Below are 26264 nucleotides of genomic sequence, written 5' to 3' on the forward strand. Positions count from 1 at the left end.
TTCTGCCGGAAATTCAGCCGTTGTGGGGAACCTGAAAAATGTTCGTACTTGGGGAATGTCGCCCTTTTGTCGCCGCAAATTCTCGGTGGGCTCACTTACACTACATATGTTCGGTGCACTTCGCTGATTGGGCCCGCATTTGTACTGGCAAAATGTATCAAAAAATTTAAACTGCATAACATAACCAGAACTTTTAAGCGGCGTGCAGCCTTTTGGCCGGTGAAGTTTTTTTCACGCTTCCAGATTATAAACTTTTTCCGCACACGTACGCTTTGGGCTAAATAGATGCACGCCAAGAGCTGGTTAGCTCGTGAAAAAAAAAGAATGCAAAAAAAAAAAAATTACAGAAGAAAGGGCTAGCATGACGTGGTGAATACAAGTTGGGTTCGACTCGAGTCTGTGGCTATGAACATGTGCCCAGTCAGCACTGAATACACTTCTGAGCATCCTTTGACCCTATATTTTCTAGTGTGGTTAACTATTAAATGACTCACGAGATTTGCCGCACACATCTATACATGCTTAAAAGACTGAAGTAGTGGCCAGTAACCCCCAACACCACACAAACATGCCAGATGTTGTGGCTGGATAAAATGTAGTCTACCCACCACAATGAGAAAAGGTCGCGGTGGTATGGTGTCCTCATTGGTTCAGCAGGAAAATGCTTTGCTAAAATATCCTGGATTTTATCCTCACTGTCAGAGTCTTCCGCTTCAACGGTGACAGAAACGGAATCCAGTTCCTCATGCAAGCCCAATTCCTCCATTTCGTGTTCCATTTCCTCCATTTCTTCCTCACCACAATTTTCAATGTGGCCTGTCAAAACATCGCTGGTTGTGTGCGTGTGTCTGCAGGTACTGTCTTCATTGATGATAATGTCATATCTCCACCGTTCGGGAATCAACCCACCGTAGAAAACTACTCCCGTCCAGTACCACACAAACGAGTTGTAAACAAGTGGAAGGTAGAAATACAACGACGGAAGGAAGCCCTCGTATCTCCATTTGCACAAAAATGTTGTTCCTCCTAACAAGGCCAAGCACACAAAGAAGACTATCCGAAGTGGCCTACACTCTGGCTTGTCAAAGTATGGCGACCAATTAAACAACAATCCACTCAAGCCTGAAATGATCGAAAAACCCACGAATAGGTACAACAATTTTGAACTATTGTACAATGCACAATACTCTGCTGATATGACGGAACATGTAATCAACACGGTGATACCAGTATAATCAACACAGGCAAAGCGGTTTCGAATCTGAAGGTGTGCAAAACAGGAATATGTGTGCCAGAGAACAGAACTAACCAAACACTCGATTGCGGCAAGCAAGAAGACGTACATCACCATATTGTCAACCCACGTATTTGCGGCAAAAACGTCAGTCTTTGGGAAATGAACAAGCCCAAGATAAAGCATTAACACTGTACCTATGATGTGAGTCCATATATTACCTGTCTCATTATGGTTGAAGTGAAACATGGACTTGAGTATATCCTTGTGTTGGAGGGAAAACCTGTAACCGTGAATAATATATCTGTTTTCTCTCCAGCTCAAAGGAAGCTGGTAGTAATGCAAGTACTTTTCTTCGGCTTCTTTAAGTGCTTTATTAAAGTTGAAAAAGCGAAACCGATTAAACTTGGAATCATGGTCGTAGTTATCTGTTGCAGCTGGAGTCCTACTTTTAATGAATTGGTCAATATGACTCAACTTTTGTTCAAAGAACTGAATGGTGTTGATGATGTTGGTCGAAAGTGCCTCATTAGTTACATCCTCTTCTGGTAAGATTAGCGATGATTCATCATTACTGAATAAATCATTGTACTTTTCATCCAATGTTTTGTATAAGTACTCCAAGTTAGTAATTGAAGTTTGAAGTACATGATCCTTAACACTCCGTAACTGTTCATAAACCTGGTTCATGTGGGTTGCAGATAAAGTCTTCAAGGAAGAGAGCGAAGCAGTGCTGCCCCGCCGATTATGTGATTGCGTTGGGTTTTTTCCATTCCCTTCACTTTCTACCAAGGTCTCAGATGCTCCAGCACCAACTACTTGGAAGTACCTCTCAAAACGCTCTAAGCGCAGTTCGATACTCGAAAGGAAAGCATCTAGCTTTTCAATCAAAAGACTTTCACTCGTCTGAGTTTCAGTGACCTGTGGTGGTAACTTGTTTGTATGGTTTCGATTTCTGACACCCGATACAATGGTAGTGGACATTATCTTTCAGCGCCGATGAAATTAAAGCAATGATAATTAGGCCAACTAAGGGCTATGTAAAACGATAACAATGAAGGTAAGAAGAGCGGCTGAGAAAAGGAACGAGCTTAAACGACTGAAGGATGACACTTGGTTATAGGAGCTCAGTCCGGCACACAAGATTATTGAGTTGTGGGTGCGACTCTTTCCGCTCTATTGCAGAAGAAAAAGAAATGAATCTGATGATCTAAATTTCCTACATTTCGATTACCCGTTTATGAATCGCGCGGATATTCTCGGAAGTTTTGCAATTATGATATTACACAGATTTCTTTTTTTTTTTATACACTACATCTCCAAATTTGCTCTTGTCAAGTCAAAGCTCATGGTCTGGCAAGCAAATGCTTTAATTAGTGAGCTGTTCTTTCGAACTTTTCATACTCGTAAAGACACATTCTCATTGGGGATCTCATTGAAATTTCACCAACAAGTTCTTCGTAATACTGTTTCCTTTCGCTGTCCTCAAGGACATCTATTCTATCTTTCCCGTTGTTATCGAATAATACATTCTTTTCCTTCATGTGCCATTCTGCAAGATCTTTTGATAAGAAATATTCCTTTAGAATGTCATCGTTACTCTGGAGCAATTTAATTATTCTTTCGGAAGACAAGTTTTTAACAGAGTTCACAATTGTTTCGATATCCTCTGTCTCATCTTTGTGTGTTTCTTCATCTGTCAAAATCTTCATCAAATTACTCTTTAAAACCCAAAGTTGGAGTTGCGGAACAAAGATCCATCCGTTAAACTCATACTTGTCCAAACCCGTCTCATACTCGAAACGTAATCTCTCCTCAACCTTATTAGGAATAAATACTGGTTCACCATTCATCATGGAATAACGCAATGGTTGGAGCTGCGGCAATGTATAAAAGTGCTTCCGGCGATCATTGTACACCTCTGCATCTGCACCGTTGTCAGCTTTCTCGACTAATTGTTTGTCTTTGTATTCGGATGGAAGATTAGCGGTTGATTTCGAGAGACCGGTGATATCAATGTAGATTCCAGAATCAACATCAATAAATCTTCCGTCAATATGATTGCCCGTCTCTGAGACATCTCGATTATGAATATAGGAGCCGATATCAATGAGAAATCTTCCGTATCCTTCTTCTGGATTCTCAACCACCAAAGTTTGGTTATAATTTTTGCTCAATCTCACAAGCTCTGAAATTGGCATTTGGACATCAATGTCAACATCATAGGGAAACATGAGACCATTCCAGTACCAGGAAAGGAGGGGACCATGCATGATCCACGAAATGATTCCCTTTTCCTCCGTGAAGCGGACCCAGTTCCGTAATAAGCGCTCCAATATAATATTTGTTCTTTCAATACGTTGTTCATTTGTCCATCCTCGCTTATGGAAGAAGAGCATATCATTAAAGAATCTCCAATCATAATGCCAGCCCCAATCATTATGGATGTTTCTCAGCTCTTGAATATTGAGTAACGGCATCTTGAAATATGTTGGTTCATTCGTGCCATTATACTTCCGACTTTCCTTCATGCCGTTCAAGAAATTGAGTTCAGGTTCAGATTTATCATCCTTACTTTCCAATTCTTTGATAAGATTGTCAACTTTTTGGATAGAATGGGAGAACAATTCTGGTCCGAGAGACATCATTTTTGTACCGTTATTAGAGTCAATGACATTATGCAAAGAATGAACATCCTCTTCTTTAGACAAGCGACGAGCCGGGAAGGATTTAGCCATTTTATCAAAGTAGTTCAAATGATTGAATGAAAGTCTTTTTTCACCGTCCACTTCTTTCACAATGGAATCGCTAATGAGATTTTGTGTTAAATCGCTGTATAATAGGCGTTGTTGAGGATTTCTTTCTTGGTCCACAATAAATTCGAACACACCTCTCTCATTATTCTTGTTAAAAATAATGACTTTGTAAGGCTTAGGGAGGTGTGTTAAGACATATGACTTTGCCATAAAAACCCTAACGTCGTTGTATGCCTGATGTTCATGCTTGCAATGGTCATATATCACAGCTTGTGGCATCTGCTCGCGCGAAAGGAAACCACTTTCATATACTTCTTCGTCGGTGAGAGCGTCAACATCTTTGCAAAAGTAATCTGGGTTAGGATGGCCTCGTATCCTCAATCTCAATCTTTTGCAAGTAATTTGCCGTGGATTACCTCTATACTTCAATTTATCATTCAAAGCAGTCACGTCCGCCCAATCAGCCCAATGAAACGGTAGTGTTGGAACGTCGTTTGAGTCGCCGAATTTCGATAACTCGTTGGTGTATGCTGCAATAGTGAATCGAGGATCCCAAAATAGTTCAGTTTCGTTGATGTTCTCTGAGGGAACGATTCTAGAAAGCGGAACTTCCACATCCAAATGCCGCAAAGGTGTGTTTGTAGTCCAAAACCTAGTTTTGTTTGCGGAAACTTCCTTCAATAATGGTGCAACTAGACTGTCCCACTCATTTGTCGGTATGAGCTGGGCAAGTGACGACAGTAGCAGGCCATCAAGATGGAAATATGTTAGCAAAACCAAGTTTATCACCGCTAGCCCCAAAATGAAGAAAAACTTGGCCTTCCGAGATATGAAGATCATCCGTTTTATAAGGGCCATATTGAATTTGTAGTGAATTATGCCATAGGACAACCACCTGTAAGTTTTGATTTAGGTTTAGGTACGTGGATAGTTAGATACTAGAACCAATGTAGTCCAACTCACACTTAAACACTAACTAAAAATAAAAAATGTGGTTACAGAATTCTCACATATAAGAATATATATCAATGTGGAATTTTTAGCTGCAATTGCATATTGGACGTGCACTCCACTCGGCATGTCTGTTGTATGCAGACTTTACATATCTGGGCATCTACAGTACCAAATCATTCCTAAGGCACCGTTTAGCAATATGGCAATAAGGTACTTTAGCGCACTTGGTTTGATTACAATGTCTTTTGGCATTCTTGTATTCTACTCCTACCGGTAAGAACACATTTTTTCTTCCAAGCTTTTCTCGGGCCGACGTCATGCATTGATGCGCACACATACATACACTACGCAGAAGACATTCGGACATAGACTTAGGGTATACTGAGATCACCCCAAACCAGATCCTTGTGAGCACGAGCGTTAAAATCAAATGCACGCGATGTCGTTCTAAAACTCTCTCACTTCAAGTGAACGGTAATTCACCACACGATATGCATGTTTACAACGTCCCACACACTCGGTAAATGGTATCCTGCATGCTCTAATACCACAAGGGGTATGATATCGCGCGACCGTGTACAGCGGGCTCTTGCAGATTATTCCACACGCAAGAGGACGATGTTCGAGGTGTTGAAGAAATGACGAGAAGAGCACCAAAATGCAGTCTACCATCGCCAAGATTGAAAGAAGTTCAACTTCAACAATTATAAGATTCGAGGATCGTTTCTTTTGCTTTACCTGTATGGCCGTGTCTGTGTGCGTGCTCCTAACTCGCCATCGGCCGATGGCCAGGCAAAAGCATCACAGAACTATGTTATCGTTCAGGCGACGCTCAATAAAAAATAGGATTCTAAAGGTATCTCAAGTACGCTTGCCTACGGGAAGTTGAATATGCTTTGTTGCTCTTGGATAAGATATAGCTTAGTTTTCAAGTCTAACTGTACGAGTTCGTGTACCGCATATCTATTGTTATTTTCTTTCTATTGAAGTTGTTTTCATTCAAAGTGGTTAACCACCTCCCCGAAGTAACATCTTGCATAATTCCTGATGAACAGCGTCTCGTAATTTGAGTATTTCCGTTTGAGGGTATTCTTGTACACTCTTATCTAAGAGTGTAATTTTTCTCATGCCTTCTAGGCGCACGGCATCGAAATCACCGGCTTTATCGTCACTTTTGTTATCGTGTTCTGTGAGCAAATTGAACTCCTCGATATCATCTGCAGCTAAACCAATATCAGCCGTATTCATGTTAATCACATTGTCGTTAATCTTTTTCCATTCTTCGTCAATGGCTTTTTGATGTGGCAAACTGGATTGTTGAATTTCGTATGGACTTGGAGTATCCGATGAACCTTTACATTCACCCAGTTGGGCATTCATTGAATTAGTCGCTGATTTGCTCAAAAGGTCCTTTAACATTTTTCTCTTCTTAAGTATCAAAATCATCCTGCCATCAACCTCGTCCACAAACCGATCCTTATCAATTGGCGACGAAGGCTTAAGACTGGCTAAATCAAGAGTAACGCTTTCTGAATCCTTGAATTTAGCCCTCAAAATGTTCAAGAAGTGTTCGATCCAACCCACAATGCCGAGAAATATTTTGTCTGTATCCTTGACATACAAATTATGCAAAAATCTCCAAAGACTTTGCTCATGCTTATCCAAGAGTGATTGAAAGCGACCAAGCATCTCAACGGGACTAATAAAATACATATCACCTTCATCCAAAATAGTTAATTCTTCCATCAAATCATTCATAAAGTGTTGCCAATCTCTAAACACTAAGTGAATGTCACATTTTTTCATGACTGACATCATGGGATTGAAGAACATAGAGAGCACCTTTTTGATCAACTGCGTTAATTCTGGTTCTTGCCACATTCTTTTCATATTATTCTTATCTTTTGTTCTGGTCTCCAATTGCCAAAGTTGACGAACGTTAATATATGCATTGGTCTCAGAAACTTCCTTATGTTCTTTCAAACTTTGATATGCCGTATACGATTCGGTGATCTTTTGTAAAAAAGGTAAATTTTCAGCAGTTACTTCAGGTAGAACTCTCTTTGATTTTAAGAAGAATAAAAGCAAATTCTCACCTTCTGTTTTGGCTTCATCTTTGAGATCCTCTTTAATTTCATCATCGAGATCGTATACGTAATAGTTAATGCGGTCAATGATAAATTTGTAGCGTGGGTCATTCAATGGTTCTGAGTTTAGCAAATTGACTCTTTCTTTATCATAATTCTCCAAGTCTTCATCCAACAACATCACAAACACCATCGAGAGCAAACTATTTGGACCTTTATTGGTACCGGATTTGAATGAAAATGAAGGCAAGTCCATCAAGAGAAGATCCACTAAACGAGTCATTACATTCACGGGGTTTGTGTACTTTAAAATCCCGTAACAGACATTATAGGGAAATAATCGGTGAAACTTTCTGCATTTTCCGAGCCATTCATTGGAATTGTCTTGAGTAAGAAACACCTGATAAAGGGTAGCTGCAATTTCGAGCTTACACCAATCTATGAAGGACCGCAATATGGGTGATACAGCTTCCCGTTTCTCACAATACTCAAGTTCTTGGAAAAGAGTACTTATCAGGTGCGGCTCTTCAATTAGCTTTGATTTGAACTTTTCAAAATCTTGTGCCAACGAGTAAATCACTTTCGCAGTACTCTCTTGGAACTTTTCTTGCGTTTCGAGTCTCTGTCTTTCGAGTTCAAGCCGTTGCCAGTAATCATATTGTTCCTCAGACGATAACTCCCTAGATTTAGAGCTATCGTTAAGAAAAGATTGAAAATCATCACAGTGAGAAATCTCTGGTTTGCATGCCAACATATTCAAATATCCCCTTAGTGCTAAGCGAAGTTTTTCTCTATGGTACGATCGTTTTTCTATAGTGGTATCAGATCTGCTCAGTACTGGAGATAAGGACTTGGTATCAGATGAATCAAACTTCACACCATCATCGTGCTTAAACTTCTTCGGAAGAGGACTTACGTCTGTTTTCATAAGGAAAGGGTACTTCTTTCTGAGGCCATGTTCCAATTTCTTGAAGTCCAGGTATGACTTGCGCAAGAAATACGAATCATATTCAACAGTACCTTCCACCCATTTCCGCTGAACAACATGAAGGATAAACTTGTAGTGCAGTCTCTCTGGTTTAGACTTTGTCATTGAGAATAACTTTATAGCACTAGTTCCCCATGATTGGGTAATTTCTTGCGTCACCTCATTTTGAGAGACCACAGCAATTATATTCAAGTGTACATCATTCACAAAAGACATTCGCAGGTAATCTTCTAGAGATCTGAGTTTCTGGTAATCTTGAATACTGAAAGTTCCCTTCAGGGGGCCTTTGCTAATCTTATCGAGCTTGCCTTGGTCAGACAGCTTTAGGTGTTCTGAGGCGAGATACTTGGGGTCCCGGGGACTAATGATCATGGAACTATAAAAAAGTAAAAGACCTGAGAGCAATCTACGATTAACTTGATTGCGTTTGGTGATTTGCTCTTTCCTCTCGATACCTTCGGAAATGTGCTTGGAGTTGAAGCTTTCGACAAATGGTTGAACAGTATCCCTCCAGAAACTTAACTGCTCATCAACAGGATTACTGGTGATTAAGGGAAAAGATTGGACAAATTCAGAAAAAAAGTATCGGAGAAGTGGTAATCTTACCTCCTTCTTTTCCTCAGAAGTACGGAAGGGTGGACCCATGTACTCAAGACATCGAGGTTTTGATAAGAAATGAAGTTCATTTTTAAGCTGTTCTTCGATCAAAAACTTCTTGAGGAAGTGCTCCTGGTTAATTGATAATGAGTTGATGAACAGAAGATCTGTGGTTAAAGAAGTCATCAGCAAAGACAAAGTAAGTGACTTAAGACGGGAGTATTCTACACAATTGTACTTGCTAGAGATTATCTGCAGAGCTAAGCTTGTGAAACAGTGTCTGGGGCAACGAGACGCACGTGACCAATTTGGCTTCGCATCGCATCATCTCTCAAGATTTTCCCAATTTTTTTTTCTTGTTACTTTATTTGAGCAATGGGAACCCAAAAGAAGGAAAAACAAAGAAGAGTCCGAGAGGGCGATACAAGAGATGGTAATCTCCGTGTCAAGGGTGAGAATTTCTATAAAGATGCAAAGAAGGTTAGACGTTTGCAAATGTACAAAACTGGCCGTGCTGTGAGAAACGCAAAGGGAGAAATTGTCAGAGCTGCTGTATTGCAAGGCACCGACGCACCAGTTGCTCGTGTTGATCCCAACAAGAAATGGTTTGGAAACACTAGAGTGATCGCTCAGGATTCCTTGACGCATTTCAGGGAAGCGATGGGGGATAAGAAACACGACACTTACTCTGTCTTGTTGAGAAGGAATAAATTACCCATGTCCCTTTTAGATGAAAAAGACCAGACGGAGTCACCTACTGCGAAGATTGTGGAAACTGAGTCTTACGCTCATGCTTTTGGCCCCAAGCAACAGAGAAAAAAACCAAGAAGTCAAGCGGCCTCGTCTTTAGAAGAATTAGCTTCCTTGACTGAGACTGACTCCAAAGCTTACGAGGAGAAGCAGGAATTGGATGCCACTCTTGGTTTGATGGGTGGTTCATTCTTGGATAAAGATGAATTCACTCAAGAAGCGAAGGAAGCCATTTTTCACAAGGGTCAATCTAAAAGAATTTGGAACGAGTTGTACAAGGTTATTGACTCTTCAGATGTTGTTATCCATGTATTGGATGCAAGAAATCCATTAGGAACCCGATGTGAGTCCGTTGAGAAGTACATTAAAGAGGAATGTGCTCATAAGCACTTGATTTATGTGTTGAACAAGTGTGATTTAGTTCCCACTTGGGTTGCGGTATGTGTTCATTTTTTTCTTTTCTCCAGTGAAGCTTTTTATTATTTTCTTTCTCTTTGACCCAAAGCCTTTTGTCAGGGTGGCAATCGATTTTACATCGCATATCTACATTGTTGCCTGTTACGTCTTTGGAAGAACAATGCTATCCGCCCGTGGTCCTGCTTTCGAGCAGAATTCTTGTCGTTCTGACTTGAATTTTGTCCACATTTACCAATAGTCTTTATTGGTTTTTCAGGGTAGTATCGGAATCTTATTGAGTTGGACCTGCTTTGAGACTTTTTAGTCTCTCTTTTGGGCTTGTCCGTAGTCTAGAAGCCGACATCTTTTTTCTATTTTTCCCTTTTTTTTGTCTTACTTACTCTGTGCCTCTTCTTTGTTTTATCTTCACTGAATTTTCTATTTTTCGGTTTTACTAACAACTCAGGCTGCATGGGTGAAACATTTATCCAAATCTTTCCCAACACTTGCATTCCACGCATCGATTAAGAACTCTTTTGGAAAGGGTTCCTTAATTCAATTGTTGCGTCAGTTTTCTACTTTACATTCAGACAGAAAGCAAATTTCTGTTGGTTTCATTGGATACCCTAACACTGGTAAGTCTTCAATTATCAACACTTTGCGTCAAAAGAAGGTATGTCAGGTGGCTCCAATCCCTGGTGAGACTAAGGTCTGGCAATACATTACTTTGATGAAGAGAATTTTTTTGATTGATTGTCCTGGTATTGTTCCTCCGAGTAACAAAGACACAGAATCAGACATTTTGTTCAGAGGTGTCGTCAGAGTTGAGCACGTATCCAACCCAGAACAATATATTCCTGATATGCTTCAGAAATGTGAACGCAAGCATTTGGAGCGGACATACGAAATCAAGGGCTGGAGTAATTATGAAGAAGATTCGTCTTTATTGGAGCAGGCCAGTGCGGAGTTCATAGAGCTCATCGCTAGAAAACAAGGAAGATTGTTGAAAGGAGGTGAACCGGATGAAGGAGCAGTCGCCAAACAGGTCTTGAATGACTTTAATAGAGGAAAGATTCCATGGTTCGTTCAGCCTCCTAAGGATGAAGAGGTGAGAACAGGCGAGGATAAGAAGGCTCTGTTTAAGAGGGCGAGAGCTGAGAGAGAAGCTGAAAAAGACTCCAAAGACAGTGCGAAGAGGTTGAAGATGGACTCTTCAGAGGGCGAGTCTGACGATAAAGAAGAAGAAGAAGTTGAAGCTAAAGAGGAATTATAATATCCCTGGGGACAAAAACTTTTCAGGTTTACATTTCTATTCATGTACATTAGGTATCTGCATTAATCGGACGGATGGATCGTATTGCTAATCTCTTCTCAGCTATTGTAAAGTTAAAAGAACGCAAGCTACCATAGCTGCTTCATGGAAGTAGTCACTTTTGTTTTTTCATTTGGTATCAGTGACTTTTCAACAACGTCTCCGAGCCCCCATAAATAACCTTTGAATTTCTCAAAGATCGAAAAATCGAAATTTGCTTGCCTAAGCAACTCCTTGAAACATTCCATTAGTAAGTAGGCATGCAAAGTAGAAGTCATCTGCTGATGCTGATGGCTTGCAAATTGTCCAAGGGATGATGACGCAAAATATTGACGAATCACAGGAGAAATTGGTAGCAAATGCAATTCTTCCGCAAGATATTCAACAGATGGTTTGTTATTTGAAGTGAGGCTCTTGTTCAAATCACCTGCAGCTCCACTGATCCCAGATGGTCCTAAGGGATCCTTATCATTCCCAATATTGTTTAAACCACTATTTCCAATTTTGCCACCTGAAGACGACAATAATTGAGTGCCGATATGTTTCATATCAAAAAAGTTCGGAAAGTATTTCGATGTCCACCAGAAGAACTCCTTTTCATCGTTTGGAAGAATGTCATTCGTTAACAAACTGATGAGGAACCCCAAATCATATCCTGAGTGATAACTCAACCAGTTTATAGATGTGTCCAAGAGCAACCCGCTCTCCATCATCAATTCTGCAAAATTGAAATGAGGAATGCCTCTGCTCATATGAGAGGCAAAGTTAATTTGCGCTGTCTGGGACAACATAGATAAGTGTTCTTCGTTGAACATTTCGACTGCCAAATCGTACGCAAAATTGAATTGCCAAATGACCGAGTTACTGATCTCGTTGTTTCTAACCTTGACAGCGCATAATGACAACTGAATGAGATTTAATAAATCGGCATTTGATCTTAATGTCTGAAAATGATAGTCCGAAGAAGATTTGAAAGTACCCACAGGTCTCGCAACGATGCCTGGGATCTCTTGATGGATCGAAACAAAGACCGAGGATGTTTTGTCATTAACAAATGACCGCAATGCATTGAACTCGTGCTCCAAATTGAAGTTCCATACCTCCTTTATGATGGGCACTTGCTGTTGTTGCTGAATAGGAATATGATGTTGGTTTTGGAAAGGTCTCTGGGGACCCTGTTGTTGAGACTGACTATGTTGAGCCCGTGAAGGTTGTTGCTGTAATTGTTGTAATTGCATCTGCAACAAAGGATTCACATTCTGATTGAAATTCATATTCGAAGCATTTCCACCAGGGTTGATATTGTTGCCGTTCTGTACATTCATTCCTCCATTGAGCACAGCTAATAAGGGATTCGCATTAGAGTTCTGTTGCTGGGGTTGCTGGGGTTGTTGCGGTTGTTGTGGCTGTTGCTGCTGCTGTTGAGGCTGCTGAGGCTGCTGAGGCTGCTGTTGTTGCTGAAGGTGCTGACTGAGTAGTTGTTGACGCTGCTGTTGTAAATGGCGCTGCTGCATTTGCATGGGAGACATTTGTGGCGACTGGCCATTTTGGTTAGATCCAGATTGCTGTTGTTGCAAGTACTGGAGATGAGGATTGATGTTCATGGCGCCAGGGAGGAAAGACAATTCTTTTCGTCACTTAGTATGAAGTATTTGTTTGTGACGGAAACCTTGGAACACTCTTATTCAGGAGCTTTGAAAACTTTAAAACTGACAAGATGTTGTTAAGTTTGGGACAAAGATAGCGTGTATATTTTCACTGAACGCAAGTCGAAAAGCATGTAGATGTTTTGACGTGAGCACGACCTCCAACAAAATCTGAGGCGCGCCATGACTTCAAACATCTACATCAAAGATAGAGACTAGGAGCATACATATATAACATAGTCATTAAAAAGTATATTCAATCATTTTGTTTCCTGTCTATTGTTAGAGCTGCTCTCTGAAGTGAGCGGGAGCTTGTTCTGCGCCTCCTTCTTGCAAGAAATTGTGGTTTCCTATCCTTCTAGGCTTGATCAAATGTTGCAGGAAGAAACCAATGGCACACACCAAGCACACTATAGCAACAATGAGGTAGACAATTCCCAATGTCATGTTGCGGCCACCGAAAACTGAATTTGTCGTGATCACCAACGACTTGGTGCCACCATACATTGAAGCAGGGTAGTTCAAACCAATCTGTATCTCGTAGGTTCCCAGAGTGAATGTTGTTGTTGTATTCTTCAGGTAGAGCTTGAAAAATGTGGGCAAACCCGCAGTTCTCATCCAGTTTTGTAGCTGCTCCCACTGCGACAAGTCCGGGATGTTACTCAGATTGTAACCTTGGGGGAACATTTTTGCCCAGTTGGGTGGAGGTACAATATCTTCAGGTTTGTAAGTAGTTTTCTTGAATTGGTGTTTTCTGTCAGATGCCCATGAGATTCCTTTCGATGTTAAGACATAAGTTTCGTTGTCGCTTCCTGTCTTCGAGTTGAGTAACACAGGACTGCTGAATGTGTCATTGAAAAGCGAGTTTGCAATCAATCCGCAGGGATAAATCACTTTTTCATCAGAGCCATCACCTACCAGCCGCAAAGGCTTGCAATTTGTTGACAAGCTGTCTGCATCAAGTGCGTGTCCAGCAATTTGCTTTGGGTCCACAGAATCCACGTACTTTCTGTGATTCTGGTAGAAATTCGTAAGTCTGTAGTACAAGTAGATTGGAGGTTTCAAATCACGTGGTAAATTGAACTTCACGAAACACGTCTCTGTTCTATCACCATCTGCATCTGTTCCATTGATCACTCTCCACTGGAAGTCTGGATCGGTGTTTTTGTGTCGGAAATGCCAATTAGTGTACTTGGAAGGAACTTTCGCGTACGAATCTGTGGCCAAAGTGGCACATTTGGAATAATCAATCTGCAACTTTTCCACATTATATGTGTAGTAGACAATAGCTACACCTAATGGAGCAAAAATAGCGGCGAGCAAAAAGAGGAAAGGGATCACCGTCTTAGGCGTAAGAATAGGCTGCCATGCTTTCAATCTCTGTTGCCGGAAGGCAGTATTTGGGGGCTTTCTTGACTTCTGAATCCGCGATACTGTCTCCTCGCCTAAATCGTCATCGTCGCTCTTCTTTCTCCGACGTAAAAAGTTCATGTTCTCTGTAGAAACTACCACGATTGGAGTTTTGAGACACTGCCTACTTTCATGCAAGATGCAGGAGAAACACAACTGGGGCTATAACACCACGATAAATCACAGAAATCCAGTTTAGTCACTAAATAGGCTGTTGATGTTTTCCCCATATACTTTCATGGGTAAAAAGGACCATAATCCTCTATTTTCTATTTTTTCTATCTGATGACTTATTTTATTGTCCGAAAGTCATTGATTGACTTTTGTTAAAAGCCAAGATAAATGCAAAAGTGCGATACGAAGTCGATTTAACATTCGATGAACTTTGACACTCATTTTCTTTAGTCCTCTGTCCTTTTATTTCATTCATTCCATAAGATGCTTTGACACATGATTTACAGTCATTATTCCTTGCGGATGACTCAGTCGTGCACAGGTGCTAAATCGGACTTTGAGCCATCCCGAGTATCTGATAGCATGCACACTGGTTATTTGCATCTTGAGTATTACTAGTTTATAACAATATGGACAATAAACGCTCTGCAGGCATTCCGGCCATCACAGGGGAAATTGATCGGTCCCAAGCCATTCAGATATTCCCCTCGGCATTGCTGCCGTACCGATCTACAATCTTAGCTTACGGAACATCATTCTTGTCCACAACCATTGGATTCCCTTTTGACACTGTCAAAACCAGGTTACAAACTTACAAAAACTTTACTTCCAACATGGATTGCATCGTTAAGACGTTCAAAGCAGAGGGGATTCGGGGATTCTATCGTGGCATAATGGCTCCTCTTGTTTCCACCTCATTTGTGAGATCAATCAGTGTGTCTATTTTCACAACAACAAAGCCTTATTTCTACGAAGCATTCTATGGCTGGGATACGCCAGGAGAAACAGTAGTACATCCACTTATCAGAAACCTTCCTGTATGTTTCGCTGCTGGTGCAGCGGCAGGGGCAGGTGTGTCTATTTTAGCATGTCCCTTTGAGTTCTCCAAGGTTTATGCGCAGATTGCTATGTTAGCACAGAAACGAGCCCGTGAATCTAACCCACAAACAAATGGGTTTAAACAGGAGATGGAACCATACAAACCATCCTTACGCAGCACAGCAACTAATATCATAAAGTATGAAGGGATTTTTGGGTTGTATTCAGGTTATCGGTACCATTTCTTCAGGGATTTCTTGGGATCTGGAGTTTATTTTGCCGTTTATGAGTCTTTCAAATGGGCTACAAATGTGCTTATCAATTCTGATCTGTCAATCTCCTCTCCTTTCTCAATCCTTCTCGCCGGTGGGATGTCTGGTTTGACTTGTTGGGCTATTGTTTTCCCTATAGACACGACAAAAACACTCATCCAGAAAGATTGCGTAACTAATATCATGCGAAAAGAAGAAGGACTACAACCTTTGCCATTAAAGAAGCGAAAGATACATCCTTCGAAGGATATGTACCGAGGATTGGGCATCTCCATGACAAGATCGTTTATTGTCAATATGGTATTTTTTGGCGTTTACGAATTAAGCATGAAAAATTTCATCTAAATTGACTTATTGTCAATCCTTCCGAATTCTATTTATTGGTTAGCGTATTTACATTCAGCATAAACATTAATTTATCGACGCTCTCTAGCGCGACCTCGTAACTCTTCCTCCTTCGTTTTTTCTTCTTCAGCTTTCTTCTTGCTACTTCTCGTTACCCTCCTGCGCTTGAGCGGTTCATCATCGATATCCGAAGATAGTTGTTGAATTGTCCTTTTTATCGGAGACTTCGACCTTGTTCTCAAAGCCGGATGGTCCGTCAGATCGAGCAACCACTTACCACTTGAAACACGCCTACGACCGGGCAGCAGTGGCACATCTAATGTAGGTGAAGAATGTTCTTGGATTGGTTTCCTTTGGGACCTAGATTTTGTCACTTTGAGCGGCGAATGGAAAAAATTCGCAGGTTCATTGTTTTTTGCTTCTAGGTCTTCTCCTAAGACAGGAGTCATAGGGACCTCAGCTTCTTGTGGTTTTTCTTCCTTCCAGTTTTTTTCTTCATGCTCCACCAGTTCAGCATTTTCGTCACCCAACTCGTGCTTGGTTTGACTCCGCAATGTACGCTTCCTTGGAGGCGGGGTCGAATCCTCAGAAATTTCCAATCCTAGGATTTTTCTTTTTCCCGTTTTAGGGTGTGTCCGTTTTTCTGCAACTGGATGCATAGTCATATCAGAATCATTGACATTTCGAGTGGATTTCTCTTGCATCAACAGACTTCCGTCATCCTGATGCTTACCCACGTTTTGTTGTATCTCTGGAATCTCACTTCCCTTTTGAGGAATTTGACAATCTAATTCTTGCTGATGATTATCCTCTGGAGATTCAATGCCATTGAGAGGTCCCTTCTTCACTTCGGGTTCGTTTGCCTTGCTGGAAATTCGATTATCTCTCTCTTTTATAACATGATTGACTTTGTCCTTAAATACTGCAAGAATAGATTCAACTGGTGCTAGGGCAATATTATCGGGAGTCTTTTGGCTTTTCTGTTCTTCCTTCTCTGGAAGAGACTTTTCACTCGTATTTGCAGAATTGCTTGCGTTTTCACTTTTATACATTTCAACTTCATCACCTATCTCCTTTCCTGAAGACCCCCTGTTCTCCTCATAATTATTCGAAGACATATTCATATCCTCATTCTCTATGCCTTCATCGGACTCATCATTAGATGCTTCAGACAAGCTTTCAAGCTCCTTCATAATCGTTTTGCCTTTATTAAGGAGATTTTCAGACAGAGGAGCAATGATATTGAATTGAAAACCCCCAATAGTAGTTTCTTTCCCTTCCAAATTCCCAAATTCACCACTTGCGTCGACGAAATCATCATCATCATCATCATCATCGCCATCAACTTCGGGAGAGAAACGTGAGAGGAAGCGAACTTTGGCTTCATCTTCACCAGTGTCGAGGACAGTCTGTGTTCCGGCTATTGGAAGTTCTGCTCCTTCTTCTTTCTCCTTCGGATCATTGTGTGTTAATTTCTTTGCATCCGCAACATTAGAGGGTTCAGACATCTCAGATGAGTCAAGAGGAGTGCTCTCTTTTGTCAGTTCTAGAGGGTCTGTAGGATTCTCATGTTTGATATTCTCTTTCTCATTCCTATCTTCATTCACCATAAACTCTTCAACGACATTGCTTTCTTCACTTGAAGTGAACAAATCGCCCTCATCTTTTAACGCTGTATCTTCTTCTATGAGGTTATTTCCAAATCCTACCCCGGAGTCTATGGGTGACTCACCCTCACCGTCAGAGGAGGAATCATGTTGATCAGCCTTCGCTCCACCCTCAATAAAAGCTTCAGAAGAAGACTCACTTTCATTTTCCGTCGGGACATCATCAAGACGCGGAACTGGAATAGATGGTTTTTTTCTAAGTTTTGTATTAGGAAAAAACCATTTCAACGGGTTAAAAGAGGACAATGAAGGTTTTGGTCTTTTAATCCGAGAAGATTCTTCTTGAATATCACTTAAACGCTTTCTGGATGGTTCATCATGCAACGATTCATCGTCGGATTTCTTATTCAGTATTGAGAATGAAGGATATACATCTCGATCCACTGGCGTACCTCTCAAAGACTCCATTTCTTGGATGAATGTTGGTAAAACTACATCAGTTGTCTCCTCAAAAGATTCAACAATCATTTCACCATCAATATCTTCGGGTTCGATTACTTCTGTTGGAGTTTGGATATCAGGAGGTAAGTTATCAGTTATTTCAATAAGCTCACCTATGACGTCTGCCTCAGTTGTCTCTGCGATGATTTCAGTAGGTTCCTCGATTGATGTTGGAAAAATTGACTTCAGTTCGACTATAGTTTCGGTTTCGAACGTCATCAACACTTCCTCAGAGGTGACAGGTTCAATGACTGTGACTTTATTACCACTTGACACTTCAAACTCACAGAATGCTTTCTTAAAATCAGCACTGGGTTCAGCAGCATTTTCAAATATTCTATCTCTTTCTCTTTCAAGCGTCTCTTCAGCATTAGAGGAATCTTGCCCTGGATGGTTTTCAGCATCCTGGGAATCAAATGAAAGATCTTCCTGAATAACTGAAGCTGTATCAGATACGGGATTTTCAGCATAGTCATCTGTTGCGCTGAACATTTCTTCATCCGTATGTTGATTGGTAATGCCCTCTTGAAAATTTTGAGAGAAGTTACATTCATCATCTGACTTTCTCCCATTCGTATTAGCATTTGTTTTCACACTGTCAGCATTCTCATTTGTATTCATGAAGCTAGTGTTGAGACATGTGTCTCTGGGCACACTATCACTCACAGACTTATTTTCGCATTCGTTGTCAATAGTCGACTTTTGCCTATCAACTTTCAAACTGCTTGTGGCATCGTGAAAGATCTCTTCTTCCAGTGCGTTTTCGTCTTGTACAATACCTTGAGGAATATCATTGATTGATTCAGGCTCCATTTGATTAGGCAGTACATCAGTTTCATCTGCATTATCCTTTTCAATTGAATCGTCATTTCTTGGCAAAACGGTTGGGACGATTTGAGTTTTAGGCTCAGGTTCAATACTCGCGTTCTCACTAAGTATATTCAGAGCCTGTAGGCCCACAAATTCCTTAGGATCGTTTAAATTCGACAGAGTAGCCATAAGCGAGGAACTGTGATTGTACGTTATTTTGTCCTCTGAGTTCATATCTTCATTTTCCTTCTCGTGAAAAATCAGTTCAGTTTCCACGAATTTCTGAGGATTTTCAATAGCTTCTATTTGTTCATGAACTTCGGCCATTTCTTGAGCCACTCGCAGGATATCTTGCATTAGTTCATCTTCAAGCGCCTGGGCATCCTCATATATAGTATTACCAGTGGCCGAAAAGGAGTCTGACTCCTCGGGCTCTATTGAAGTAATTCCAAGTTCAGATTTTAAATTTTCAAGAGTGTGTAACTTTATGTGGAACCTCTTCTCTGTTTCTTCCAATTTATGCAAGACTACTTCTGGCAGTTCTTGCTTGATCGTTTTGAAGACAGGATATTTGAGATTAGCTTTAGGTATCATGATACCCTGATCTTGAATATTTTCAACATCCGCCTCCGAATCAGCTAATGAGCCCTCGCTGACAATATTTTCTTGTTCTTCAGTGGTTTTAGAGTGCAAATCGATTTCTGCCTGCTCATTTCCTTTCACCATATCGTCGATAATCTCAGAGCTCTGCTCTATCTCGGCAACTTGCCCACGATTGAAATCAGATTCAACATCTGCAGGGTAGTCACTGGAAAGCGCATTAGAAGTTGAAGGAATGTCAGCAAGCGCTTCTTGTGCAATGTTTGCGAATAGGTTAGAGTTCAACAGTGGATCGATAGTAGTGTTAGCATGAGTAGCCTCTTCTGTCCATTCTTCATGCTGTTCATCATTATAAGAAATATGATTTATCACATTAAGAGAAATTCTGCGTTCTTCATTAGTGAACAAGTCGTGTGCTTCGTCGAGGTTTCGATTTGATTCATTGTCAGATTTGGTAGGGCCAGATAAATGTGAATCTTCTTCGGAGTCAGATGAAGCATTTTCAGGACCAGACATGTCTTCTTCGTCTTCACTGGAAAGAACCACGATTTCATCATTTTGCGATTTTCGTTCTTCCTCTTCAAGGTGTCTTATCGTCTCTTGATTTTCATCATCATCCTTGAAACTATACTCATAGTCCTCTTGGTCTTCCACTTTAGGTTTGAATGAATGTTCCATGCTTTGACCAATGTCATATTCGTCTTCCCCGTCAATTACTTGAGTATTGTTCATAGCATTTAGGAGATGACTAGCCATGTCAATGTCAACTCCGGGGGTCATATCTGCCTCTGAAACTTCACTGTCGTCATTATATATTCCACTTTCCTCTTCTGCCGACGAACTGCTCATTCCACCATGCTCGAAAAGGGATGGATCGAATTTTCCTCCTGTGGTATCGGATAATTTTGGTCTTCTGTTGGGGAGCGAATGGAACGGCTGTTGGGACACTTGCTCATAGCTATTACTCTCCACATCATCTGCATGGCCTTCCTCTTGTGATAACTCATCGTACTCATCCATTTGATCGATGTCATGATCATAATCAAGGCTATGATCTTCATCGATGGAAGCAATCACTTCCTCATGATTTGTTGATATATTAGGCCCTCCAGGGACATTCTCCTCCTCTTCCTCGATGATCAGCCCACTATGATACTGCTCACTATGATACTCGCTCAAAGAATTATCATCCATATCGGAATCCACATCCACAATATCACTACGAATGTGCTCAGCGCTTTTCTCTAATCCTGATTCACTTGTTGAAGAAAGTTCTTCGTCGTGAGAGGGTTGCTCGGATTCATCTTCTCCTTCGCTTGATATGATTTCTATGATGTCGGAATCACTCAGCAGCAAATGGAAACTTTCTTCATTTGGTCCCAGGGAAGTGGGGTGCCCTTTAAGATGGGCTGAATCATCAAGAGAATTTGAAGGTATTTTCGTATCTGCTTTGGTTTTTAGATACTCTGATAACCGGTCAAACTGTTCCAGAACAATTTCGTGCCGATACTTCTCCCGGAGCGATTCTTTCTGCGTCTCATCGCGAAGTTGCTTCAATTCCAATTGCTGGCTTGAAAATGTCTCCGACGCTCGTAGTTTTATGCTATCTATCCAAGAAAGGATGGATTCATCGTCAAACAGTGGAATGTTTGGATTGCTGGAATTCGGTAGTAGCGAAACATTCAGTGCATCTGGGCTTTGTGGAGTTTTACTTAGCTTTCGTCTGGGGCTAATGGGAAACTTATTATTGGTCATTGGCACGATAGATGAACCTGTTTATGGAGCTACACAAAGGTCTTTTGTGATGCACGTGATGTTGTATCTTCAGTAGGTGGATATACAGGAACATTAGAAATGTCCATTAGAAATTGCAAAAACACCACTAATGCAATTAGAGCACTTTTACAAGTTAAAATGCATTCTAAGAAAGTCCAAGGAAAGTGGAGGCATTAAGATGAAGAATTCTGTGCAACGTTTCTCATTTTCTATCTAGGACGTATAAGTCCTCCACAATGTATGCACGCTCGTTTCAGATCCTTATGGACAAGTGTATGAGACCATTGGAGCCCATCTTCAGTCTACAAATAGTAATAATCATTACCGAAATTGTGCCAGAGATATACACAAAGAGGAAGCATTTACGAATGCATTCACTGGGTACGATTTATAAATCTAATGTATCCGTACTTACTTTCCCGTTTCCTTGCTGTTTCCTGCACTTACGGAGTATATGTGAAATGTAGGTACCAGCATATCACATGGTAGACCCTGAAGTCTATCATAATCGTTAGTCTATTTTAGTGACACTCCCAACGGGAAGTGTAAGGTCCTGCCTCTATGCATTTTTTTTTAAAGTCAAGGTACACCACATCATGGTGCCAAGAAGAGTTCGGGTATGCGGGAGAATACCCGTTGGATAATCCACCTTCAACCGTTCCGAGTGCATGATATTTTTTATGTTTAAATATTGAACAGGAAAAATAACCAACACAAAGGAAAGCCGAAAGCTTAATTCTGATTACAGTATATCCTTCACAATAAAAAGCAGCGCGTAGGTGAAACAGAAACGTGATATGATAACAAAGCAAGTCTCGTATCGGCCCATTACTTGTGAAAAATGGGCAAGTCCGTAATATTGCCGAAATATCGCAGATGTCTTACAGAGAATGTGTTGTCCGTCCTTCCAGCTAACATGTGTAAAAATTCTGCTTTGCATGACCTACTTATTTTCTGCACACGTTCGCACTTGCGAAGAAACTTCGAAGAGGTACATGGAAGCCTGCCAGTTAGCTTAGTGCGGAGGACATACATCAAGTTATAATTAGATTCGTGGCTGATGCAACTGCAGCAATTGCACCTATTGTTAAAGATCTCGATGACATCAGACAGTTCAATAGGTTAACTTACGATGCCATATTCGAGAGCAGACCACAAATATGCTTGGCGCTTAAAAGATGCATGATACTTGTTCCCAGGGCATGACCACATATGTGCATAAGATTTTTCATAGCGGTGGGATGGAGGTTGCTTAACATGAGCGAAAAGGGGAACAAACGAATGAACATGGAAGCAACTGAGAACTAGTGAAGTGTCTGCGCAACGGAATGTGCATGGACGTGAAACTGCCATTGTATGAATTGGGAAATTACCAGCAGCTGCAAGTGAACAAGAATGTACAGACTCATCATGCTCATCGCGTAAGTTTCTGAAATTTCTGAGTAAATCTTCCGCATTTGCATAGTAAAAGAACCTTTCTCGTTTTATTTTGTACTTCTTTAGACGCGCTGCAGCAGGATGAGATGGAAAGAAAAAAAAGAAAAAAACAGAATTCCAACATACAACAACAAGGGAAAATACAATCATTAATAATTGTTTCAATTCAATTCAGTCAATGGAAATAGGTATTGATCACCAGGACTAAGAGAGGAAGCATTGAGATGTTACCGTGAAATGATGTCTCAGAATCTTTCGGAGAGGGGATTTCGCAAACCGATATCTTCACACGCATTACATGTACAGAGTGCATATAAGATGACCCTTCTAGATTTTTTTTTGTCCAATCGGGTATGAAGGGGGTGATGTGTATGCCAAACCGCCCACTCATGACCATTTCGAATTCCAAATGAGACATGGGGTTCTACAATTGAAGGCGACCAGAGAGGTATTGAGAATTTGGAACAGTATTATTTGCGAGTGAGATTTGAAGTGAAACTGCCAGAAGCAGATAATTATGTACTACCTGCATTGAGAAACGATTCGGAACAGTTTCCGATGTACTTTAAGCCCGAGTGAATCCTATGAGGTCTCCTGCAGCTCCTTCCCAGAAAAATACCCACAATATAAAAGCACACCCATGTCGCCTTTAATTGACTTATGTAGACTATTTTTTTTCCATCAAAATGACTGCGTCTGACGTCGAAGCTTAAGCCGTTCAGGAGCCATACGCTGGCACTGTCCGTAGTGAACCATCTGCCATGAAGAACCACCTCATTGCTTTTTTGGGTGAGTTCTTTGGTACTTTTGTGTTCTTGTGGACTGCGTTTGTCATTGCTCAAATTGCCAACCAGGACCCAACTATTCCAACTGTTGGTTCTGACCCAGGTCAATTGATTATGATTTCCATCGGTTTCGGTTTTGGTGTCATGGTTCCTGTGTTCATGTTCTTCAGAATCTCTGGTGGTAACTTAAACCCGGCTGTCACCTTCTCTTTGGTTTTGGCTGGTGCTGTTCCTCCTGTTAGAGCTGCCTTTATGGTTTTCGCCCAGATGGTTGCTGGTATGGCCGCTGCCGGTGCTGCTTCCGCCATGACCCCAGGCCCAATTGCTTTTGCTAATGCTTTGGGTGGCGGATGCTCCAAATCTAGAGCTGTATTCATTGAAGCTTTTGCTACTTGTCTTTTGTGTTTGGCTGTTTTGTTCATGGCTGTTGAGAAAGCTAAAGCTACATTTATGGCTCCTTTGGTGATTGGTTTTGCCTTGTTCTTGGGACACTTGATTTCCGTTTACTACACTGGTGCTGGTTTGAACCCTGCTAGATCTTTCGGTCCATGTATCGCTAGCAGATCTTTCCCTAACTACCACTGGGTTTACTGGGTCGGTCCTTTGTTGGGTTCTGCCATCGCGTGGGGTATCTGGAAGATCTTCAAGGTTTTGGACTACCACACTTGTAACCCAGGCCAAGATGCTGACCACTAGATTTGTGGAAGCAAAATGTATCGAGGGTTTCCTAGTTTACTTACCTAATTCACAATCTCACGTTGCTTGGAGATTGCTTATAATCTGCAACATAATCAAGCTGGGACCCTTTATCCTTTAAGTACGCTCTTAATGAAAATATCGTATATTTGTTATTCTCCTCGTATAGTAACAAGTGTGCATGAACATTAACCACAGTGTCTCACCTACTTAGTGTGCATACATGCATACGAAACTTATGAGATAATGGTGCTTAGAATTTAGATTGATGCATACAAGAGATATCTATAGTGTTCCGAAAACAGTAAAAAGCCACTTCACACGGTTAAAGCGGCCAATATTACTGATCTCCCGGAGTTGCAAATCCCGGAGTGTTTTTAACTCAGATTCAAGCAAAAGCTCTTCCTCATGACCCTTCACATCTTCTCTCTCACATTTTTCTAGCAAGATTTTATGTTCAGCTTTGAACAGTTCAATATTGGTTAATATGTCTCCCATATTGAACGCCAATGCATGACTTAAGAAGCGATACAGCGATGCATCCTTGTGACGGAAAAGATAAAAAGTTTTGGATGCTGCTCTGTCTGCACTTCTAGGAACCTCCTGGATTTCAATAACATTCATGTTAATCAAATGATATAACTCGTTTTTGACCGTACGTTCTTTCAACAAAACCAGGTTTGAAATAGCCTTCTCATCAACCAACTTCATGGCTTTTATACATTTAAGAATTCGCAATGCGTTTGTGCCCATAGTGGTTTTAATGAGAGCTTCGTAGTGAAATTGCTTGACATGTTTAGATAATTGAAGGAAGGGAATAGTGTATGATCCTGGCGCAACTTCGAACAAGAAGGGTACAGTGTTGAAAGTTAAAAGTCTCAAATGCTCAGCAACCAAGGTCATTGACAAAGGCCCATCCCCATTTTCAGCATGAAAGTCACTTTCAAACTCAATGTCCATTTCTGTTATTGCCAGCCCATCTTCTAGCTTAATTTTCTTGTGCGGTTGGTCAGTGCCATTTACATTAACTCGTTTTGCAGGTTTCAAAAAGTTTTGAGTTAAGATGGAGTTTCGCAAATCCAAGTCGGGGGGTAAATGTCTCATCAAATCTCTGATAGTGAACACAGTCATTTTACTGTCCACCAATGCATTTTCTACCGAGCTTAAGAACACTCTTTCTTCCTCAGGGTTAGTGATCAATCCTGAGATATCCTGATAGCGATGACGCAAATCCGCAGATTTCTGTTCTATCAAGGAGCAGCATTGCTCGTAAATAAAACCGGTTAAAAGCCCTAATCTTGATTTTGCCATATCAGACAACGCCCGGCTTCTTAAGTGTTTTTCAAATCGGCTTAAATTAAAGCCAAGGGTAATTGATGACTTGAGCTGATGAATTCCGGATTCCACAATGAAAACATCCTTGGATTCGTTACCTGATAAGAACAAATCATTGAACTTTATTTTGGTTTTCTCGGTGGCTTCAGCGACCCTCTTGATTTCACTGGTCGTTGCAGAACGAGGCGTATTCTTCAACGTTTCCTGGTACATTTTATTCCATAAATCTTCAGCCGGGTGATAGTTGAATATTTGGAGTCTGTGCAACCAGCCATCATTGAATAGCTTCACAAGGATCGCCATGGTGTCATACTTTTCCTGTTCATCAGATAGCGTGGAGATGAAATCCTTCACTGTGATGTTCCCGTTCTCGATGATGTTTTGCACGAGTTCAGCTGCCTTTTCGCCGTATTGCAGCTTTATCCGAGCGATGATATCACCAGCATGCAAAAGAGTTATGATTCCCCTGTCATTAAACGTGTAAAAGACTGATTTCGATGAGTTTTCCTTCCAGTATTGTATGCAATTAAGCTGTATCAAAGATACCAATGCAATTTTCACCTGTTTAAGAGTAAGCTTGCTTTTAATGCTAATATCTTTGGCAGTTAAGCGACCATACGAGATCAATGTGGAGATGATGATGGCAGAAGTTTCACCTAGATGATTCAAAGCCACTCTCGTATACAAATAGGAGAAGGGAGACTGCGTTTTAGCAGACTCCGTCAACGCAGACGTCATGTAATGTGTTTTTTTAAGAGATGTTTCTCTATGAGTTCTGGACCTACGTAAAATAATTTTGCGACGTGATGAGAGATTTGCGCACGTGACTGTTTTTCATTGGTGAACGGGCACTTCAAAAAATACCATGAAAGAGCATAGAATAGCTACCTGGCTAGTCAGATGGTTAGAAATATTTCAATTTATATTCTATCATTTTACTTTTGACATGTTTCTGATGAAGTATAAAATCGCAAGTT

General features: G+C 40.9%; 11 protein-coding genes across 11 annotated transcripts; 3 read left to right on the forward strand and 8 right to left on the reverse strand. All coding sequences in view use genetic code 12, as the record gives it.

Moving 5' to 3' along the window:
• Nucleotides 1-490: 490 nt before the first annotated feature.
• Nucleotides 491-2218, reverse strand: FOB63_000963 (uncharacterized protein; the record flags this gene model as incomplete). The annotated part of the gene is made up of 1 exon (XM_002619816.2): nt 491-2218. One exon carries the CDS (start codon nt 2216-2218, stop codon nt 491-493), a length of 1728 nt encoding a protein of 575 aa, XP_002619862.2.
• Nucleotides 2219-2607: 389 nt separating this feature from the next.
• Nucleotides 2608-4848, reverse strand: MNN4-4 (Mnn4-4p; the record flags this gene model as incomplete). Its single annotated transcript, XM_002619817.2, has 1 exon — nt 2608-4848. The coding sequence occupies one exon, from the start codon at nt 4846-4848 to the stop codon at nt 2608-2610; it is 2241 nt and encodes a 746-aa protein (XP_002619863.2).
• A 1104-nt stretch (nt 4849-5952) lies between these two features.
• On the reverse strand, nt 5953-8802 carry FOB63_000965 (uncharacterized protein; the record flags this gene model as incomplete). The annotated part of the gene is made up of 1 exon (XM_002619820.2): nt 5953-8802. One exon carries the CDS (start codon nt 8800-8802, stop codon nt 5953-5955), a length of 2850 nt encoding a protein of 949 aa, XP_002619866.2.
• A 189-nt stretch (nt 8803-8991) lies between these two features.
• NOG2 (putative GTPase) lies at nt 8992-11035 on the forward strand (the record flags this gene model as incomplete). Its single annotated transcript, XM_002619821.2, has 2 exons — nt 8992-9804; nt 10229-11035. 2 exons carry the CDS (start codon nt 8992-8994, stop codon nt 11033-11035), a joined length of 1620 nt encoding a protein of 539 aa, XP_002619867.2.
• A 128-nt stretch (nt 11036-11163) lies between these two features.
• Nucleotides 11164-12678, reverse strand: POP2 (CCR4-NOT core DEDD family RNase subunit; the record flags this gene model as incomplete). Its single annotated transcript, XM_002619823.2, has 1 exon — nt 11164-12678. The coding sequence occupies one exon, from the start codon at nt 12676-12678 to the stop codon at nt 11164-11166; it is 1515 nt and encodes a 504-aa protein (XP_002619869.1).
• Nucleotides 12679-13002: 324 nt separating this feature from the next.
• On the reverse strand, nt 13003-14211 carry CDC50 (aminophospholipid translocase regulatory protein; the record flags this gene model as incomplete). The annotated part of the gene is made up of 1 exon (XM_002619824.2): nt 13003-14211. One exon carries the CDS (start codon nt 14209-14211, stop codon nt 13003-13005), a length of 1209 nt encoding a protein of 402 aa, XP_002619870.2.
• Nucleotides 14212-14714: 503 nt separating this feature from the next.
• Nucleotides 14715-15740, forward strand: FOB63_000969 (uncharacterized protein; the record flags this gene model as incomplete). Its single annotated transcript, XM_002619825.2, has 1 exon — nt 14715-15740. One exon carries the CDS (start codon nt 14715-14717, stop codon nt 15738-15740), a length of 1026 nt encoding a protein of 341 aa, XP_002619871.2.
• Nucleotides 15741-15811: 71 nt separating this feature from the next.
• FOB63_000970 (uncharacterized protein) lies at nt 15812-21013 on the reverse strand (the record flags this gene model as incomplete). The annotated part of the gene is made up of 1 exon (XM_002619826.2): nt 15812-21013. The coding sequence occupies one exon, from the start codon at nt 21011-21013 to the stop codon at nt 15812-15814; it is 5202 nt and encodes a 1733-aa protein (XP_002619872.2).
• A 1143-nt stretch (nt 21014-22156) lies between these two features.
• On the reverse strand, nt 22157-22621 carry FOB63_000971 (uncharacterized protein; the record flags this gene model as incomplete). Its single annotated transcript, XM_002619828.2, has 1 exon — nt 22157-22621. One exon carries the CDS (start codon nt 22619-22621, stop codon nt 22157-22159), a length of 465 nt encoding a protein of 154 aa, XP_002619874.2.
• A 611-nt stretch (nt 22622-23232) lies between these two features.
• On the forward strand, nt 23233-23952 carry AQY1 (Aqy1p; the record flags this gene model as incomplete). Its single annotated transcript, XM_002619829.2, has 1 exon — nt 23233-23952. One exon carries the CDS (start codon nt 23233-23235, stop codon nt 23950-23952), a length of 720 nt encoding a protein of 239 aa, XP_002619875.2.
• Nucleotides 23953-24237: 285 nt separating this feature from the next.
• On the reverse strand, nt 24238-26025 carry FOB63_000973 (DNA-directed RNA polymerase III subunit; the record flags this gene model as incomplete). Its single annotated transcript, XM_002619830.2, has 1 exon — nt 24238-26025. One exon carries the CDS (start codon nt 26023-26025, stop codon nt 24238-24240), a length of 1788 nt encoding a protein of 595 aa, XP_002619876.2.
• Nucleotides 26026-26264: the final 239 nt, after the last annotated feature.

This window comes from Clavispora lusitaniae (assembly GCF_014636115.1).
Source record: "Clavispora lusitaniae strain FDAARGOS_655 chromosome Unknown tig00000003_pilon, whole genome shotgun sequence".
In the NCBI taxonomy this organism is placed as follows: Eukaryota; Fungi; Ascomycota; class Pichiomycetes; order Serinales; family Metschnikowiaceae; genus Clavispora; species Clavispora lusitaniae.